General features: G+C 36.8%; 2 protein-coding genes across 3 annotated transcripts; both read right to left on the bottom strand.

The window, feature by feature from the left end:
• Positions 1-13,198: 13,198 nt before the first annotated feature.
• Positions 13,199-17,278, bottom strand: LOC121414729. The gene is made up of 2 exons (XM_041607796.1): positions 17,094-17,278; positions 13,199-14,810 (listed from the first exon to the last, which is right to left on the bottom strand). The coding sequence occupies exons 1-2, from the start codon at positions 17,111-17,113 to the stop codon at positions 14,390-14,392; spliced, it is 441 nt and encodes a 146-aa protein (XP_041463730.1). The 5' UTR covers positions 17,114-17,278; the 3' UTR covers positions 13,199-14,389.
• A 1,578-nt stretch (positions 17,279-18,856) lies between these two features.
• On the bottom strand, positions 18,857-21,840 carry LOC121414728. Of its 2 annotated transcripts, XR_005969896.1 has the most exons (3): positions 21,558-21,840; positions 19,778-20,098; positions 18,857-18,941 (listed from the first exon to the last, which is right to left on the bottom strand). XR_005969896.1 is itself a non-coding variant. In XM_041607795.1 (2 exons), the coding sequence occupies exons 1-2, from the start codon at positions 21,828-21,830 to the stop codon at positions 21,004-21,006; spliced, it is 345 nt and encodes a 114-aa protein (XP_041463729.1). In that variant the 5' UTR covers positions 21,831-21,840; the 3' UTR covers positions 20,956-21,003. The 2 variants fall into 2 exon arrangements, 1 of the variants encoding a protein (XP_041463729.1); XM_041607795.1 differs by lacking the exons at positions 18,857-18,941; positions 19,778-20,098 and adding an exon at positions 20,956-21,075.
• Positions 21,841-22,196: the final 356 nt, after the last annotated feature.

Genomic DNA, 22,196 nt, shown 5'->3' with positions numbered 1-22,196 from the left:
ACATTATACATGAATGGCAAAACTGCTATGGCCACATCATGCACAGTTTTTACTTTCAACCAATCAAATGATAGGAATCAGGATTAGGGGGAAAGATACTCAAAGTGATTAACATGCTAATTTCAGGCTGCTAAAAGAATGGAAGGATCGGATCTGGGGAGGGGTCTTTCTTTCCAGTAATTTATTATACTTTATTCTTTTTTTAGCTGTTTAATATTTTTATTTTGTTTTGCTATATTGGGGTGTAAATCCTATGACTCTGTGGGGGCAATAACGAATCATTCTGTAAATTTATAAAACAGGAATTTTCTACAATTTAAGAGTATTTGTCTGTTTAAAAGGGGAAATTTTTTTTTTCTTTAACGAAATTTGTAAGGCTCCATACACCAAATACCAATTTCCTGTAATTTTACATGATATACTGTAAGATTACGCAATCTGGCAAGATTACAGGTGTTCTCGAGACAATGCTGCAGGAACTTAAATTTTCTAACAGTGTACGGGATGACATAAAATAGAAACTGTATACATGTATGACTATTTGACAGTTTCATTTATTTTTATTTTCTCTTATAGTTTCTCAACAGCGCAGAATAACCTGGTGAAGATGTACCCTGAGCCATAGTTGGAAGTGGGACATCAAGGTCTACGCTCGAGTACACACATCTCCATCACTGCGGCAGGCGTGGTCATCGAGGAATGGAACAGGAGATGATACTCAGGAGATCACTGATGGCGGATCAGGTGGATAGCAGATTGTTGCTCGGAAGGTATCCAGTGGTTATATTGTGGTGACATGAGGTCAGACGTCGATGTGTACCCGCAGCGTTACCATGTCGAGAAGAAAAGATGGTGTCAGACAGTGAACTAATTCGGTCGACGAATATGCCGATACCAGGATGAAAAATGTCCCAATGAAGTCTCATCGTTGTGAGGGGTGATCAAGGATCCAGTTATTAAAGGACAAGTCAACCCCAACAAAAAGTTGATTTTAATAAAAAGAGAAAAATCCAACAAGCATGACACTAAAAATTTCATCCAAATCGGATATAAAATAAGAAAGTTAAGACATTTTAAAGTTTCGCTTAATTTAGCAAAACAGTTATATGCACATCCTGGTTGGTATGCAAATGAGGAGACTATAACGCATCAACTCACTATTTATTTTGTATTTCATTATATGAAATATTCTAATTTCCTCCTCATTGTCAAGTGATACAACGATTAATACTTCCCTGAACATGTGGAATTAGCATTGTTTAATACTATAATTATGGTTCAGTCAAGTTGGTTCTTATCGTCAAATCTATAAAAAAATGAAATATTGTATATTCAAACAATAAAAACAATAGAGATAGTGAGTGATTGACATCATCGACTGACTCACCTAGTTGTGCATATCACTGTTTTGTGAAAACTTTAGAATTTCATAACTTTCTTATTTTTTTTCATCCGACTTTGACGAATTTTCAGCACTATGCTAGTTTGATTTTTTTTATTCAAGTCAGCATTTTTCTGTGATGGACTTGACCTTTAATGGCGTTATGTCGGCCTGCGAGTCCGAGGATATTTACACTACCTGACGGGAATGTTCCGAAGAATGTAAAGAGCTGTTTTACAATCAGGGTTCCCTGCATCATAAAAAGAAATATGTTGTAACCTTAAATCTACGATGGCAAGTTATAGGCAACCTGCAAGAGAACACTCGAATGCATGTTTACTTCGCAAAATTGACCATTATCTGACATTTTAGGGTAAAAATAGTCACTATGTCATTTCGCCCCCCCCCCCATTTAAGCGCACGCATATCGCATCTTTGTTCTTCGCCATCATTTAGGGCATTGCGTATTGTTCTACCAATCACAATTTATTTTTGAGATGCGATTGTTTAAAACTGAGCGCCCATATTTTTTTATTATTACTTGTGTGACTTAATTTCCCCCCGAATGCGGTATTATGTCCATAATCTCCTCTACAAATTCGGTAGTTTTAAGCCCCCCGGAAGAGGGGGGGGGGGGCACGTTACATAGGTAACGTAGTAACGGTGAACAAAATGCTATAATATTGGAAAAAAGTGTATATTTTCCGCTAGGAAAGCAACAAGTTTATATTTTGATATAACATATCAAAATATGTTATAAATTTGTTAAAGGCCTTTTGCCGGGGATTTTAGTAGGAACACGCTCTATGAACAATTAGGGGACAGAGCGTCCAATTTTATTGTGACACTTTACGCATCTTCAATAGTGAAATTAAAGGATATTTTCATAGTGTGGAAAATATTAATAATTTAAGCAAAAAATGTGCAAGCTTCCGCATCTTTTTCTCTTTTTGGAGGGGACGACAACCTACCTATATTTTTGGGGCACTCTCCATCCAGGTGTAGTAAATTGGTGTTGTATGCAGCACTATACACATCTTATTAAGCACTCCAGGCGCGGATCCAGGGGGAGGCACAGGGGGCACAAGGGGCATGTGCCCCCTTTTGAGAAGAAAAACCGAGGTGTGCCCCCTTGAAATTGAAGACCTTTTTTTTGCTTGTCAATTTTTTTTCGGGTACAAGATATCCGTAATTTCCGGGTTAAAACCTTTTTTTTTTGTTGGCTTGTCAAAATTTTCCTCCAAAAATGTGCCCCCTTTTTTTGGAAAATCCTGGATCCGCCCCTGAAGCACTCCATAAATTTTGTCTATTGTAATATTTTATGTCTTTTGACAGGGTCCACACCAAGATGAACTGCTCTTTTTTGGACCAGTGATGTAATACCTTGTTCAGACTGTCGTGCGATCATTTACGAAACCCGCGATTGGCTTATCATAACTGATCGCATTTTTAAAAAACCATTCAAAATATTTATACGATCAATACGACTACCACGACTGATCTGATGCGATCACTAAACGATTACTCCACGATTAAGTACGCCGTTTGAATCGTGGCGTAAATCTTGACAGTGGGAACTCGGTATTATAGCGTTTTAAGACCTCCACCTTACAACTGGTTCACGATCCGATTTTGGAACAAATACATTGCTTATAATGGAATGGAAAATATCTTTTTATTCGAGGTTCAAATTAACTGTTAGCATACCAATATATCAATTTTTGATGATTGCAAGCTTTTATAATTATTTGAAGTTTCAGTTTCAATTTATAGCTAATCGTATGACTGCTATGACATCATTACGACTAGATATTAATTTCGATTTTATTCTAATAAGAATAATGGCACAATTACAGATTCAGGGGCGGATCCAGCTTTCACCAATGGGGGGGGGGGCGAAAAATATTTTGATCAACATTTTTTGATTGGCCGCTACAATCTGCCTTTTTTTTGGTTTTTCATGGGGTAGACCTAACTAAAGACTGAAGTTTTAAGAATATGTTAGTATTTATTGCTATAAACAATATAAGGTATCTCATGTGGTTTTAATATATAATGCGAGCGCGAAGCGCGAGCAAAAAATCTTTGATATTTTATGTCCTTAGAACTGAAGATTCAGAGCAGTTTTTATGATCATGAACAAAGATAAGTATCCGACTAAACGATGCGAGCGCGAAGCGCGAGCTGAAATTTTATCATATAGTAACGTGAAAAGTGACTCAATTAGGACTGTTTTTAGTGATTAATGAAGAGGATACAAGTATCACCAATTAAATAATGAGAGTGCGAAGCGCGAGTTCAAAATTTCTGATATTCCGACCTGAAAAAAATGAACAGTCTAAGCGCGTTTTTATTTAAATAAACAAGCTGTGTGTCTCAAACAATTAAATGCGAGCACGAAGCATGAGCTTAATTTTTTGATATACTGACATGATAGAGGAGCATTTTGACTAATTTTGGTAAGAATTTCCAAAGAGCATAGGTTTCTCACAAATCAAACAATGCGAGCGCGCAGCGCGAGCTGAACATTTTGATACACATTAACAATTTGTGTAAATCAAACAAAATAATGAAAGCTTGATGTGCGAGCTAAAAAATTGTGTGCAAATTGATATCAGAACTGGATATATTGTATATATATTGGTTATACATGTATATTAGTGTCATTTAACCCTCTTGAATGGGATTCATTACACAGGCAATGCGAGCGCGAAGCGCGAGCGAAAAAATTTATATAAAGTCTATTTTCCAATTCTTCCCCTCACCTTTTTTGGGGTATCCTTTCGGGGTCGGGCCGGTCGTTACGAGGCTGTAAATTACCCATCATGGGTAAAATACCTCTTCCTTACCCTTCTTTCTGTTTTTCGTAGTTTCTATCAAGGTAAAGAGTAGACTTTTTTTCTGCAGGTTGTCAAAAAATAGGGGGGGGGGGCCGGGGCCGGCTCGGCCCCCTCCTGGATCCGCGCCTGAGATTTGAATGAAAGTGAAATGAACGATTTAGAACATTACAAAATTAAGATGTTTCATGTCTTAATATTCGCTTCAAATGTTACTACCTTTTATTCCGAAATCGGGTCGAAGACCAATCGAAGTTTGGAGTAGTATTTACGTACGGTTTTTACTTTTTGGAGGGGAAGGTTTTCACTGCCCATCACAGGCATTTTGACAATGGTGGTTCACAAATTAAATGCAAATGTATAGAAGATATCAAGATATCTATGGCTCATACCCTGTACCCCCTCTCGGAAAAAAAATCATAAAAAGGAAAAATCTGTATAAAACAAACAGTATAACAGAGCTTTTTAAGGGTTGTATTTTAGATATTCATTCCAGGGAAGTGAAAAACAGTGCATTTAGATTTTTTTATTAATTAATGAACAAAACAGTACTGAAAGTCCAGTTTGCCTAATTTCTCGTTTGACTGTTTTGAAATACTATTTTGAAGGGCAAGTCCAACCATACAAAGAGTGGGTTTGGATATTTTTTTAGAGGCAAATTAAAATAATCGAAATCATTCTTTTTTTCAAAATCGGATGTAAAATAAGAAAGCTATGAAATTGTGAAATATCGCTTGTTTTCACAAAACAATCATAATTTTGAAACGGCCCGGGGTTATTTCATTTTCCGCAAATTTGACAAAAAGCATCTTCATTGAATCAAAATAGATTGCAACAATGGAAATCTCATACAAGAAGAAATCAAACCTTGTTTCGCGTCATAACAAGGAAAATATGAATTTTATATTTTCAGAATCCATATAATAAAATACAAAGAAATCTTGGGTTGGTGGCGTCATCAGTTGCCTCATTTGCATGCAGACCAGAATTTCCATAACTTTAATATATTTACGTCCAATTATGAAAATTGTTTCATCCTTGTGGTAGGCATATTTCCGAAATGCATTAAGAAAATCTGAAATATATTAGTTCCTCTGCTTAATGAGATTGGGGGAGATTATTTATATATTTTTTATTTTGCCTAGTGGGTGTTTTATAAAGCTGTTCATAAGTCACGACTGACTATACGCCCAACTGGTGAACCTTTCTTGTGCCAGTGCTGACTTAGCATCTGAAGATTATGTTGTGGCCACGAATAAAGTCATTCGAAGAGCTTTACGAAGAGCTTTATGAAACACCCACCTTGACAGTAAATCATTTTGATACACCTTATTTTGGCTACTTGTATTTATTCTTGTACCCGCGCTTCATAAGAAACCTGTTCCCCTATACCCCCCCTTTTCCAACCTCCCTATCTATTTATCTATCTATCTGTCTATCTATCTCCCTCCCTCTCTCTCACCCATCTTCTCTCACTTCCTTTCTCTCTCCTGAAGGTACTTTCACATTTGGTTGTGCGATCATTTGTTACAATATTATGTTGCACAAAATAGCAATGCTCGCCTCAGTTTTGAAAGCCCCTGTATCATACATGTGCAAAGAGCATCTCACAGAAGAGGAAATCGGGATTCTCAGTTTATTGGGGGTAATTTTTTTTTCAACATTTGGAAACAATGATCTTTCATTGACGTCATGAAATTATTATTTTTTCACATCTTATAATATCACTAAGCCCAGAGCTGCCAATTCCTATTGAGAAAAAAATCCTTATATTTATTTCTTTTTATCAAATTTCGGGCCTAATTTTTTTTTTAATTTTGAAAAATTTTCAAAAAATAATTCTTTTAAGTTTGAAAAAAAAAACATTTCAAAAGGAATAACCATATTCAGTATCATTATTTGCTTAAAAATTCTACTAAGTAAAATAAAATCCTACTACTACTAGTCTCCTCTTCTTGGTAACACATAGATGTAATATATGTACATTGATGGTCAAAATATATGTACATGTAATGAATGATATATCTATCGCTAAAACAGGTTTCCTTTTGTGATGCTCTGTACACACAATCCTTGGCAATAGAGTGAACTTCATCAAGTGCATGTTATCATTATTGAACCAGTAATAACTTTGACAAAAGAATGGTACACAAATACCAGTAACATGTTTTCTCGATTCCAAAAATCGCTTATTTACGATTTAAAAATCTAACTTTATCAAATTGTTGTAAATGCATGACATTTATCATTGCCAATTTGAAGTAAAATCTATTCTTGCTTTTTCAATGCCATGATGCACTTTAATGTATTGTGTCTCAACGCATTGTAAATTATCATTCAAGCAGATGAGTCCAACTTGAGACAATACATAGATGACATTTTTGGAAGATATTGTACAAATTTATAATGTCTAACCAAAATCGAAAGCTGTTCAACAAAATTATTTTCGTTTTATGAAGTTCACTCTTGAAAATATTTAACAAGATGAAGCATCCCCTCTTTCAAATGAAATTGTACCTTTTGTGTTGCAAAATGCATTGCTATTGACTTATCCACAATGACTTAACACTTTTTATGATATTTCTCTTTGAAGATTTGTGCTTACATTCCTTTGGCTAGATATCGAAAAAGCTCATCAAAAAAAAAAACAATGCTAAAACAAAAAAATATTCTCCAGAAAGGAGGAAAATTCTACCATCAATATCAATCAATTTTGCAACATTTTAGAACAAAAAATGGAGGGGGGGGGGGGTGGATGGATAAGTGAGGGTTGCACATCTGCAAAGGCTACAATAAAACTCACCAACTTGGTGGAAATTTATAAGGGACTTTTGTGGATAATGTGCAAACCTCAAAGGGGAGGCAATTAAACTTGACCCGCTGCAAGCCAAAGTATGACATTGTTCTTGAAAGTACTCTATAAAAGCTGAAAATATCTAGGTTTTTCTTATTCACCAGGTTTTTGCAATTTGATCATCCAAAAATTGCCATTACCAACAAAATATCTGAATATGAAATTACTTTTTTTTTCTTGGTCTTGCTTCTCAAACTTAAAAATATAATTTTTAATAAAAAAATTAAATAATGGTGTTCTAAATTTCAGTTAACTTAATTACATTGTACAGTACCCACAAGAAACCTTAAAACCTGGAGGTTTCAGGAACAATGTCGCATTTGGGCCCATTGCATAAAAGTTTACTATAACAGTAACTGGGCCATCCAATGGTAACCTCCATAAAATCCTTGATTCTGATTGGCTGATAAGCATTGCTATCATGGTAGTTAATATTGGATGGCATAGTTACCACAATAGTAACTTTCATGCAATGGGCGCCCCAGGCATGCATAAAGGTTTTTTGTGACATTTCTGCCGTCCAATGGCAAAAAAAAGGAAGCAACTCTATGGAGCATGTTTCTTAGTACAATAAAACCTGTTTTATACAGAGCATGTATAATATATACATTTTGGAAGGTCTATATTTCAGAAATTGGGGGCTATGTGACTCAAATTCATTGTCACATTGAGTATAGAGAATAATAAAAAAAATTACTTGCTTCCGTTTGTCATTGGACGGCAGATTTGCTCTTGTGATAGTTGCTCCTGCTCCTACCCCTACCAAAAAAAAAGGAGCACATTAATACCTATCACAAGCCTAACCATATCATTTCAAAGAAATTGGTGGAGGAGGAGCTATTGTCACAGGAGCAAGTGTCACAGTAAAAAAAAGGTGGGGGACATCATAAAGGATTAAAAAAGGGCAGGGTCACAATATATGGATGCGAAAATAAAGAATGACTGGAAAACAAGCATTTTCATTTTACAAAGGAATTTATTTCTCTGAAAATACATAGTTATAAAAAAAATTGATTAAAAAAAATGACCGGCAGCCAAGAAGATTCATTCAAGTAAAGAGGTTACCAGAGCATTAAATGACCTTGATATGATGTGGCAAACCCCTAACCCTCACAAAATGGCGGTCAGTCTGATCTGAGCCGAGGTCTCCGAGACAAAATCACACAATACATGACATCACTACCAATCATCCTATTTTTAAGTGTGCAGGGCGGGGCACTGGACACTGCCATGCATGACGCACTGCTTCTGTAATGCAGGTGCTTTATTTACAATTTCAATGATACTTTGTGCAGCCAAGTGTATGTGAGACAATGCATTGATTTTCCAGCACCTCCCCACCCCCCCTCGTCAGTCTGTTAATCTCCTTTGTTATCTCTTTATTCACCCTAGAACAAAACCCTCTTATTTCCTTTTATCTACCCTTTCTCCTCTATCCCCTCTTCTACAGATTTACCAGTTAATCCACTAATTGTGGTCTCACTCCATACCTCCCTATACTATCCATCTCAGGGGGGGGGGGGGCATTTCATGAAGATTTCTGTCAGTGATTTTCACCAACAGATGTTATGAGCTATTGTAAATCACTTTATCTGATTGCAAATTAGTCAGTGATAATCACTGACAAATCCCCTCATGAAATGCTCCCCAAATCTGCCAATCCTTCATTTCACATTATTTCAACATTTAAAAGCATGACTGATAAGTCCTAAATAATTTAATCATACAGTATAATAACTGCCATATTTTTAATTTTAATCAATATAATGGATCATTTAATCACCAATGTATTTTTTGCATCATTCTTTTCTTCCTCGTTATTTTTATTTGTTTTTCTTCATTTTTTTTGGGGGGGTGGCTTTACTTTTTAAACGAGCAGTAGCCTGAGCAGATGGGAAATATTTGCAAATAAATGCACCTTTTTTGTACATGTACAATAGTGTTTCTGTGAACTTCAATGAACACTGCATTTTTGGTTAATACGAAGAAACAAGGTTTCTCCTTTTTTTTTGGGGGGGGGTCGTTTTATTCACCATCATAAAGGAACCAATTTTTTTTGTTTTGCGTATGCATCCATCACTTCTTTCCACACAATTTTGAGAGAAAAAGCTATTGCATTCAGAATGACAAGATATATGCGAATCTAGATCTAACAGGTCGAACCCTCAAGATAGGCTCGTCCTGAGGAAGCGCACTTGATATCCCACAATGCGCCACCAATCACCACAATACAATGCATGTTCCCTAGAAGTGAAGTGCAACGTCAAATTTCTGAGACGGCACCCAATAAAATTCCCAAAACTCCTTCCAGAATGGATTTCTTCAGCCAAAAGACAATCATTGGAATTTCAGAAGCAGTGCAAAATAAAACTTTCCACAGCTCATTCCAGACTAGATGAAGGAATCCATGCTTTAGGCAAAAGGTCAATGACAACTGTAACAATCATCAAGAAAGAATGTCAAATTTCACAGACGGCAACAAATAGAAATTCCTAAAGTCATTCCAGACTGGATTTTGGAACCGTTGAAACAATCTACTAGAAGAAGTCCTCTAATCTACACACCCCTTACCTTCAAACATACTTATTGGCTACAGTGCCCCTTCGTCCCTGCCACAATAACAGATCCATGTGAAAATCCTGCCGAGGCTTTTCAAGGTACAACAAAACTCTTTATCTGAATACCATACCATGGTAAAGTCTTGAAGAATCATTCGCTCTGACCCCTTGAGGGCGATGGCACCGAGTGTGGATGCTGATGAGGCCCTTCAAGGAATGACGAGCATCTTGCATGGATCACCATGGTCAGAACTCTCCGGTCTCAAAAGGTCATCCTACCATGGCTCCTTCCCGTAGGCCATGCCGCAATCCTTTAAGACCACAGTAGGAAAAGCCTGACTTAACCAATTTTTTCAGGTTTGTCCGAAAAGCAGCTCTGGTTTGGACCGGACAAAGTTTTCAATGCACAGGAGAGAGATGATGTGATCTGAAAGACGACCTGGTCAACCACATGAAGATAGGCCAAGTTCCATAACTTGCCTTCCTGAATACAGCAATCCTAAATTTAATTCTCATTCACACAGAATATGACTAAGAGTTCCCTGAGGAAAAGCTACCAGACAATACAACAATTGAATGACTTGGAAAGAATGGAAAATGGAGAATCCAGAAGGTTGACAATCTCGGGAGATCACTGCCCCACCCACAGACTGAAACGTGGATGTATTCCAGATGGTGATAAGCCTAGGTAGTAAGAGACATGCAGATCAGAGTGCAGTAATGTCTACCAAATGATACCATGATTATTATCATTCAAACCACCTGTAAGGCACCACGTATCAGTAAAACAATCAAAGGCACAGACCCCTCATAAGATATCACCATTTGAAATGTCTAACAACTTGCAGGATTTCTTGAAGACCACTTGACACCAACACCTGCGTTGAAAAGAACACCATCCCTCTTCGTCAGAGAATACCTGAGCATTATCACAACACTGCCAGATTTTCAAAGACCAAATGCAAAAGTGTCGCATGCAATTGAAACATTACTCCAGAAGTAAGCAGCGCTCTCTTCAAACAACCGTAAACAGTTCATCTCTTCTCTCCTTTGGAGTGCAAACAAGGTGGGTGTTTCATAAAGCTGTTCGTAAGTTAAGAACGACTGGTGATCCTTTCTTATGGCGAATGGTATACTCATTAACGATGGTTTTGCGCGTAAGAAAGGATCACCGGTCGTTCTTAAAGTTGCTCTTAATTTACGAACAGCTTTATGAAACGGGCCCCAGTTCTTGATCGACCTTGATCACTGCCACCAGGCCCCAAAGCCGTATAGGCTAAACTGCTCCGTCAAACAATTTGACAAACATGCAAAAGGTACAATAGAATACACCAATAAGAGTCAACTAGGGACACCACAGTGGACACGCAAATAGCACTTGCTGAAAAGATGGAAATCAAACTTTGACATTGCACTTCTACAACTAGATTCCATACTATTGTATTGCAGTGATTGAAGGAATATTTTTTCTTAACACATTGTGGAAAAAACACTGAAGCACACAATCCTCATGAATATGGGTTAAACTTTTTATCCAGAGTTGAGGATAAAAGGCGTTTTTTTTTTTTTAGTTTTTGGCAGACTAACCGATATTGAGAAGCCACCTACATCACAATATCATTGCCATCCAACACAGGTCTGGCTAAATCTCTCGCATTATGTGTTTACATGATGGATACACACTTGGCATTGTCCAAACATTTAGGTTCATGGTGAAAAGGGATTGGAACCAAACAGTTTTTTTTAAAGTAACTCAAATTAGTATGTCCGAAAAACTAACATGTACAGAAATAGGGAATATATTTATTGCAAATACTTTCCCTGCTCTATCATGGTTCTGCAATTAATCACTTTAAATAAGATCAAAGTCTGTAAATCTATTTAAATTTCCTTTTAAATTCTTTTTTTGTCTTACTAGTACATTATCATATCAGTCATGGCAGATAAACTGTTGCAACAGTGTGAAATGAAGATGAATTTAGAGCAGCAGCTAGAGCAGATAGTACAGAAAGGTATAAAGAAAGAAGACAATCAATGGATCAACAGAAAATGCAAGTATTGTATTGAAGAAGAGTTTTTTGAAATCCCTACAAATTTTTCAAAATTTCCTTTGGGAATAATAATGTTTTGACAGATTTTCATGAAAGGAATATCATTCTAAAGATTTGAAAAAATGTCATGAATTTAAAAAACGCAATGGTGGCAAAACGTGGATAAAAAGCACAAAATGGGTAAAATTGCTACCTAATTTTCCCAAACCAATTATTGCCCTCAGAACTAATTGCTGGAAAACTAATTGCATTGTCTCACATACTGTAGGCTACACAAAATATCATTGAAATCATCAATAAAGCACTTACATTATAGATGTTGTATACCATGCACAACGGTGTCCAGTGTCCTTCTTTGCACACTGAAAAAATAGATCGCTTGGTAGTGACGTCACTAACTGTGTGATTCCGTCAGGAAGATCCCAGCTCAAACCAAACCGGAAGCCATGTTTGTGAGGTTCAGGGCCTACCACCATCAATCAATGAGGTCAACTGCTCTGGTCCTCCCACTTGAATGAATCTCCTTGGCTGCCGGTCTTACATTTTATTTTCAAGAAAGAAAAATAAGATTGTGAATACAAAGCAAGTATATAGTACAGACAATCGTACATTACATATATAGGGCAGGTCCAAGCTATCTGACATGACATTAGGGACAGTGATTTTCAGTTTTAAAAAAAAAATGCATTTTCTGTTTCTGGAAACCTGTAACTCTGTTTTAAACTTGGTCCAAAATGGAAATTCCATTTTGTTATAGAAATGTACACAGCAAATACGTGAATTCCACTTTCCAAAAGTAATTTCAATGGATTTTCACATGAAAAAATAAAGAACCAAACCACATTTCATGTTTTGAATCACCGTAAAACGGAATAACACTGTCCCTAGAACATGTGACGTCAGAGACAAATCAAATAGGTGTTCCACAAAGATTTAAATGTGAACAACAATTGCTCTTGAACTTCCAAGTGTATGTGGAAAATAACAGATGATCATATTGGTTGGATCAGAATTAGAGGATACACTCTACTGCATACATGTATCAATCAATGAGACTGCTCATTATCATGTGCATATTAATACTTACAGGTGTAAGCATGACTTTAGTCAGGTTTAACTATTTGTGAAACACTTCCCCGACTTGCTTTGCTAATTTCATAAACTTTGTATAAAATTAGAATTATTGGAAGTTTATCAAAGCGCTATCTAAACACTATAATAAGGGGGGAAAACCCTGAACTGGAACACACAACTGGAACCATATATTGTAAATGTATATCAGTGGGACTATGCAAAATTTGACAGAAATGGAAGGGATTCTCGACTGCAGACAGTCAAAATGTATGTCTCTGCTATTGCCAGATGTAGAATATCTGTATATTACTGGCATAACTTTTAATATTTTAATAATAATAATCCGCTTTTATATAGCGCTTAATACATTGGAACGATGTGCTTAAGCGCTTCACAGATATATTATTACCCCGGTCATCGGATTCAATCAGTCATTCCCGCACACAATGTGTGCACATCCTCCACTCCCTGGGGAGTATTCCAGTCAGTCGCCGGTGAGGCGCACACAGTACTGGACAATATTTTGAATTGATAACATCTGTAACCTTTGATCCCTGACCTTGTGACCCTAAAATCTGGCAAAAATCAACCTCTCATAGATAGATACATGAGTCTTTGATTGGCAATCAGCTCTCAAACAGTTTGTTGGAAATCAGGAACAATGTATAAAATGAACTCCGTACTTTGTTCTCAAGACCCCAACAATTATAGTTTATTGCAAGAACAAGATATTACTGTTTATAATGACCTATGTGACCTTTGAACCTCATGACCCTAATAGCTAATCAGGTCATTACCACTTCCATATGCATACATGTACTCGAGTAAAGTTTAAGGTGAAATACTAAAAAGGTTTGTTATCATGAGAAAAAGATACTTTAAGGTTTACCGTGACCTCTATGAACATTGACCTCCAGACCTCAAAATCTAGTAAGATCATTGCCTTTCCAATAAAGGTATATTATCAACTAAATTCGCAGTTGATCTTGAATAGTTTTTCAATTATCTCAGGAATTAAATATTTGAATGTATATATGTTCATAATGACCTTTGCGACCTTGGACCTTTGTTTTTCAACTTGTTTTGAGGGGTTTTTTTCACATAAAAGTAGTTGATTTACATTGATGAATTTTGGCAAGAGACAGGACTTGCCTTAGATTTGTACATTTGTACATACAAAAATCATGCTTTTGACCAATTTTGCATCTTGCGTGCCTTCAATACAAAGTGTAAAAAAACTTTGGACCCACATATCCAGGCATACAAAATTTGTTATCAAAAGATGAGCAAGACTTCAAAGAGAAAAGTTGGGAGATGTCGTTGCTAATCCATATGCAATTTTGACTTATTTACCCTAAAACACCCCACCCCCATTCCCTTTACCCCCCCCCCCCTGCTGACTAGTTCCACGACAAGTAGATCCAGGGTAAAAAACCAGAGATAAAACTCATAAGGGGAAAAACTCTGGAAAACCTTTGGATCCACTTTTGCAGAATAGTCAGCACAATATAATAACAAATACAAACTTCATCAATATAAAGTTGTAAATTATTTCATCTACTACAACTACATGTATCAGCAAGAAAAAATAGCTTGGACCTGCTCTGTGGAGCTACATAAAAGTCATCATAAAGTCAGATATTAAGGCTTGAGCATATTCTAGTCATTGGAGTAATATTCCACATAGCCGAACACATAACACCAAACACCATACTAGTAAAAAATTGATCTGAAAAGGCCCATTTAAAGTAGGGCTTACACCAGACACCAGACATAGAATGTAGATAATGACTGGTGTCAAGAGCACATCCCTGTAAACCTTCTCCATCGTGAATGCGAGGAACATTAGGAACATTGGTGCCAAATCCATTCTTATGTTGATCATACTTCAGGCAAAAGTCCAGTAACATCAGATATCCCTGGTACACTGTAGATGAAGACTTGAAGATTGGTGGAATGTCCTTGTCTCTGGTAGACACTCTTTCTCTGATTGATGCTTGGAAGATGGTGAACACCAGATAGGGGGTGTATCCCTGTTTACACTGGGTGACATGACTGCAGGTATAAAGTGAAAGAACAAAATTCCTTAAAAAAATATTCATCACACTGTGACACATGCACAGGATATAAATAACAAGTGGAATGCCTCTGGCCGTCTCACCTGCATCACGCGGTTCAATATAGCAGCAGTGCTGACTTTGAATACTACTCTAACTCGCACAAGATGTTCAGTGATACATGGTTACTCTTATGTCCACTTTTTATGAACTAGACCAATAAACTTACAGAGATATGATAGTTATTCAACAAAAAACCCAACATGGCCAAAGTTCATTGACCTTACATGACCTTTGACCTTGATCATGTGACCTGAAACTCGCACAGGATGTTCAGTGATACTTGATTACTCTTATGTACAAGTTTCATGAATCAGATCCATAAACTTTCAAAGTTATGATGGTAATTCAACAGATACCCCCGATTCGGCCAAAGTTCATTGACCCTAAATGACCTTTGACCTTAATCATGAAACCTGAAACTTGCACAAAATGTTCAGTGATGCTTGATTACTATTATGTCCAAGTTTCATGAATCAGATCCATAAACTTTCAAAGTTATGATGGGAATTCAACAGATATCCCCAATTCGGCCAAAGTTCATTGACCCTAAATGACCTTTGACCTTGGTCATGTGACATGAAACTCATGCAGGATGTTCAGTAATACTTGATTAACCTTATGTCCAAGTTTCATGAACTAGGTCCATATATTTTCTAAGTTATGATGACATTTCAAAAACTTAACCTCAGGTTAAGATTTCGATGTTGATTCCTCCAACATGGTCTAAGTTCATTGACCCTAAATGACCTTTGACCTTCGTCATGTGACATGAAACTCTGATAGGATATTCAGTAATACTTGATAAACCTTATGGCCAAGTTTTATTAACTAGGTCCATATACTTTCTAAGTTATGACGTCATTTCAAAAACTTAACCTTAGGTTAAGATTTGATGTTGACGCCGTCGCCGCCGTCGGAAAAGCGGCGCCTATAGTCTGACTCTGCTTCGCAGGTGAGACAAAAATTAGCATTGGAAGAAATCGTCGGCATTCATTAGAACCATCATATCAGTCAATTTTTTTTTTTTTTAATTGACTTTGAGATTTTTGCTGAAAATGAAAGTACAAGTCCTATTCTATTCCTAACTAAATTACTTGGCAGCAGTTTATTTTAGTTTCTGAGATATGAGGGGATTCTCACTGCGATGCCATACAAATCGTTGATAAAATGCGCAAATCCCATTGGAAACGTGTACTGTAGCAGAGCAGTACAGCTACGCGCACTTAATATGCAAATATGCGGTCAGCCAAATTGTCGTATCGGTACTGCATTGACTTTGAACGTGAAAAATCGATACCACCTTTTAACTGATCGCGCATATTGAAATCGCGGTCAGGGTTGTACAGTTGTAACCCCTATGGCATTTTTGTACAGGGGAATTCTAAACTGCTCAAACCGAAATTACAAGGATGTAGCTCTTTTGCGATATTAGCACAAACATCTCATGTTTGTCCAACAATGTAAATAACCTCTCAAGTGCACTGCATTGCAACTACACATTCACAGAAGTATGATATGTGTATAACATTACACCACAAGTTACCTACACAGGTTTGGGGAGTATAGAGTTTGGTACATCATGCAATATGCTCTGATATTGCTCAGACATATCATGCATAATTACTAAAGGACAGGTACAACCCCCCAAAAAAAAAAAAAGTTTATTTGAATAGAGAAAAATCCAGCAAGCAAAACACTGAAAATGTCATCAAAATGGGATGTAAAATAAGAAGGTTATGACATTTTTAAGTTTCCCTTCACAAAACAGTTATATGCACATCCTAGACAGTATGCAAATGAGGGGACTGTTGATGTCATTCACTCATTTTTTCTTTTGTATTCTATGAAATAATCTAATTTTCTCCTTATTGTCCTGTAAAACAAAGTTTTATTCCTCATTGAATATGAGGAATTACTTTTGTGTTAACATTTTATGGTTCAGTCAAGTTGGTAATTATTGTCAAATCTGTAAAAATGGAAATATTGTATGATTCAAAGTTCAAAGAATCAAAAACAAAAATAGAAACAGTGAGTGAGGTACATCACCGCCTGTCTCATTTTAATTTCACTAACTTGTACATATCACTCTTTTGTGAAAAATAAGTGAAACTTTAAATTGTCATAACTTTCTCATTTACACCCAATTTTGATGAAACATTTAGCATTATTCTTGTTAGATGTTTACAAACATGTTGACCTTTAACTCTGCACGACTTACCACTGGTTCTGGTGGAACATTTCTGGGCATTTTCTTGACCTTTGACTCAAGTTTGTTGAGTTTGTCCTCCATCATTACAAAGACTTCTTTATAATCTAACTCCATATTCAGTGCTTCCTGTTGGGCCACTTCTGGCAGATGAACCTGTTAGGGTGTGCTTCCATGGATAGCACTTCTCAGTTTCTACTTTCTGCAGATAGAAACAACAAATTCAAGAAAACATTTAAATCTCAGTATACATTTTAATAATGGAATTGTCTCAAAGTGCATGTGAAATTATGTTGCTGTGTAGCAACAATTATCCTAATAATAGTCAGGCATTGTATGTCATTTACTTTGACAAATTTGCCAAGTTTGATTTTTCACTTAAAATCATGTGTTCAGAGACATCATAAGGAACAACTTTCAACTTGGTGTGAAATTTCTATAGGTCATCTGGACCATTTGAGGGGTTAAAATTAGGTCAGTTGGAGTGTGTCGTCTTGTCACATTGTTCGTCTTGTTGTACTGAACAAAAAAGATTGTCAGTATCATATACCCTTGACCTCTTGTAAAGACATTATTAGTGGAATGGACAAAAGGTCAACAAACTTTCTTTTGAAGTGAAAATACAATAAAAACAGGGTATTGTTAGTGTTTAGATTATTTTTGGTCTTTTTTTTCATGTCTACTTTTTTTTTTAGTATTCCATTATGATAGGTACATCCAGTAGATATAAGGGGTCAAGACAAAGCCATTCGGGGGGGGGGGGGGGGGTAAAGTGAGTTCTTATAGGAAAAACATATAAACATTAACAGCAGGGTTTCCAGCTTTTCAATAAAACAAATTCCCTGCTTTTTCCCTAATGAAGTTTACAAATTTCCTGATAACTAAAGATGCTCGGCGGGTCGCGCAGCCAAGCACATGTATCCCCCGAACCCACCGCGTCATCCGTCATTGCTATATATAAAGCTCACAAAAAAAATTGACAAAATAATACAAATATCATGGTGACAATGACCCTAGCATGCATTTTAACTTCAACGTTGACCTGAAAATTACCTTTGACCTTACCATGTGACCTCCGACTGCAGCATAACATGAAGGTACCCCAAATACATCTATCATCCAAGTTTGGTTGAAAAGTGACTTACGGTTGCTGAGTTAGGTGTCATAAGAGAGTCTTGCATGTAAACTTTAACGTTGACCTGAAAATGACCTTTGACCTTACCATGTGACCTCCGACTGCAGCATAACATGCAGGTACCCCAAATCCATCTACCATCCACGTTTGGTTGAAAAGTGACTTACGGTTGCAGAGTTAGGTGTCATAAGAGAGTCTTGCATGTAAACTTTAACATTGACCTGAAAATAACCTTTGACCTTACCATGTGACCTCCGACTGCAGCATAACATGCAGGTTCCCCAAGTCCATCTACCATCCACGTTTGGTTGAAAAGTGACTTACGGTTGCGGAGTTAGGTGTCATAAGAGTCTTGCATGTAAACTTTAACGTTGACCTGAAATGACCTTTGACCTTACCATGTGACCTCTGACTGCAGCATAACATGCAGGTTCCCCAAGTCCATCTATCATCCAAGTTTTGTCTCTATACAAAGGATCGTCAGGCTGCGCACTTTGTTGTGATAAAGAGACCTTACCAATAATAATAATAAGTTCCTACCAATAATAATGGAGTAATGTAAGAGAATAAGGGATGAGGAAATGGGGCTTGAAATGATTCATTGTCCACAAATGGAGGAGAGGTAGAATTGATTACTTACCATACTCTGATGCTCATATTTCTTCCCAATCATCCTGAAGTCATTCTCTGCAACATCCTTGCTGTTAAATTACCACTTCTGATCCCTGGCAAATAGTAACAAGAATAATATTATTATTACTTTTTGTGTAAAATATAGAAATTAACAAGTGGATTACATTGAATAAGACAGAATCACACAAAAGATGACATTCATGCTATAAAAATATAGCTTACATTCCCACAGGCAAGGCAAACTAGAAGTTACTACACCACAAATGTCATTCTATTCCAACGTGCAGCACCAATGGGAGATCAAACTTAGAACAAATTTAGAAAATGACTCTTGCATGTCTTTACCCCAACATGAATATTTTTGCCAACTTTCATAAGTACTGGCAAAAAACTTGGGAAGTATTATGATCCACAATAAGTTTTTCTGATTTTCTTTTTTTAAACGTAGTTAGAGTGGCAACACATTTTCTGACAAATGCAAAAAAAGGAGTCTTGCACATCTTTAGCTCAAGACCTATGTGCATGCCAAATATCATGAGCATAGGTCATAAATTGATGACAGAGTTCAATCCACATGATGTTTACACATTGTTGTAATATGCTGTTACCATGGCAATGCAGTTTCCAACACATGGAGGAAAAAATGTCTTACCCCTCTTGTGAGCCAAATTTCATGAGAATTTGTTGATAACTGATGAGGTAGTTCACACTGCAAGATTTTTACCTAATTTTTGGCATTATCACCATGGCAACAAGATTTCCCACAAATGCAAACAAAAATGTATCTTGAACATCTTTTAACCAAGTCCAATCTGTGTTCCAAATTTCATGGGAATTGGATAAAAATTGAGGAAGTAGTTTGACCAGCAAGATGTAATGTAACAGAGACAACAGATGTGATATTTTTACATTGAAAGTTTTCGCTTACCTCAACTTGTTCCGATCGGTCTTGTTGCCACCTGTCCGAGCTTTGCAGGTGAACTGAGCTGACAATCCGGGGTCCGTTTCATAAAGACTAGCAACTATCTCATCATTGCAATTATTGTAACTTCCATGGAAATCTTTATAATAACTGGCTTTTGAGCCTTGTCATCACGGTAGTTGCCAATAATGGCAATGAGACTTGTTGTAACTCTTTATGAAACGGGCCCCTGATCTGACGTCCGGAGCTGCCGCAGTCTAGTCGTCGGGGCCATGGGACGGTGTGATAGGTCCTGGTAGCAGGTTCATATGAGTGGGCATCATCAGGCTGAATTGAGCAACATTAATACATGACAATACATCACAAAATGGCTCAAATGCATTTCCATTCTGCTTCCATTTTAGATGAGATCAAGTATGAATTTGTATCAATGACATAATATGACTAGGCTTCTGAGCTAAATATGAATACCGGTATTAAATAAAGCCACTTTGTAATTCCTTTCTGCGCATGATCAAAAGATTCTACACATGATTAGAGGAAGGTCATTTGTACTCAAGTGACATGGTGGTTTAAAATCTAATGAGATAAGCACCAACTTTGATGTCTTAATTATTATATTCTTTTGAATTGTGGTTTTCATTTACAATCCACAAAAAAAAAATGCGTCCATGAACAACTGGTATTTCACAGTTTGCCAAGTACATTGTCCAACATGCTATGATATGCATTCAAAGTAGGAATGCAACAAATGCCTTCATACAGTGTTCATTGGTGTGCTATTCTAGTCACCTGGTCTATTCAATTTCTTCATCCTGCTATGTAAGGCAAGCTTACGTGATATCTTGCTTTGAAATCTGCCTATCATAATGAAAGAAATGAAAGGTACTTTGATCAAAATTGTCCATGAAGTAACTACGAACTGGTCTATTAATGGTGGCCTGACAATTTCTTTTCCAATCAGAACATACAATTTTTTTTAGAGATAAGATTATTGTAGAATACATGGAAACAGTAATTCCACGATATCGTCTGAGCATGTAACTGGCTATAAAGACACCTAACATATATGTACTATACATATATAGCCCCTTGCTCACCTCTACCTGTACATGCAAGCATTATGCACTGCATGCACACTATTTCCCCCAAAAAATATCCTCCCCAATGACAAAGAGTGTCAGTCAAGATCGGTCAGTGAACATGCAGCAGCAACAATCAAGAAAAACAAGCTACTTGCCGTGAGACCGACACGGACATCTTGTGGAGAGACTTAGGAGAAGTTCACCCTGAAGAAGAGTTTGCTGTAAAAATATCAGAAAAAACATTGGTGAATGTTCGAGGAAATCCATTGAAGATTAATTTTTTTTTAGAATGTTAAGATTTGGAGTTGTGACGTCATATATGAACAGCTGTCCCATATGTTATGTAATATGAAATCCATAAACTTCAATTTTTTAATAGTTCGTGTTGACTTTCCAATTTTTTCTTTTTTAGGAATAGGTGTGAAATGATTGTCCATTCATAATACTGAAGGTACAATATGGACCATTTTCAATTTTTCTGAGAAAATGACATTTCCTTGACATATTTAATAGTATTACCGTACTCGCACATGATATCACAAATCAAATAATCAAAATTCTAATAACCTTTTAATCCCTCAATGGATTTTCCTAAAACCTTCTACAATAGCTTTTACAATTTCTTCTGGTATTCTTAGAATAAACTTTTTGTCAGGGTGAACTTCCCCTGTAATACTATTTTTTCCACCTATTTTGCTCACCTTGTTCTGATCTGTTTTAAGTTGAGACGAGCTTGAATTCTCTGCATTGAAGCCGCTCTCGTCGACGCTGTATATTAAGTCTGGTCTCACTTCAGGCTGTACTTCTGAAGGGTAGGTTGAGGTTCCAGCTTCTTGAAGTAGCTGTCCACCACTTCCTCCTGGGAGCTCTTTGCCCTCGACATGGAAAGTGCAGCTGGCCTCACGAGCCGGATCCTTGGCCATCTCCTCATGAACCCTCTGAACCAGTTGTTGGTGAGGAAGTGCCCGGTGCATGGGCGCCCATTAAATCGAACATTAAATGATAATTCACGATAATGCAACCCATAGATCTACATTGAATGGTCAAAATATCTAGCAAGATAAATTATGAAAACAGAAATTAACCTCGTTCGTAGGATGAGTGGCACTTACCACGATTATATGGATGATGGTCTAACTAGTGGCAGTTTTTCTGACATCTGGGCACAGACTGGAACCTCAAAAAACGAAAAGTTCTCTCCTACGTGGCCTGACTGTCTCGATTGGCCATTTTTGTTATGAATTGTAACAAAAATCCGATCGAAACAGGGTCGGGGACAAGGAGAGAACCTTCATCCATATAATCGTGGTAAGTGCATAATTTCTGTTTTCATAATTTAT

The sequence above is a fragment of the Lytechinus variegatus genome, chromosome 5 (assembly GCF_018143015.1).
Source record: "Lytechinus variegatus isolate NC3 chromosome 5, Lvar_3.0, whole genome shotgun sequence".
Taxonomy (NCBI): Eukaryota; Metazoa; Echinodermata; class Echinoidea; order Temnopleuroida; family Toxopneustidae; genus Lytechinus; species Lytechinus variegatus.
This window is presented reverse-complemented; position numbering and strand designations above follow the sequence as displayed.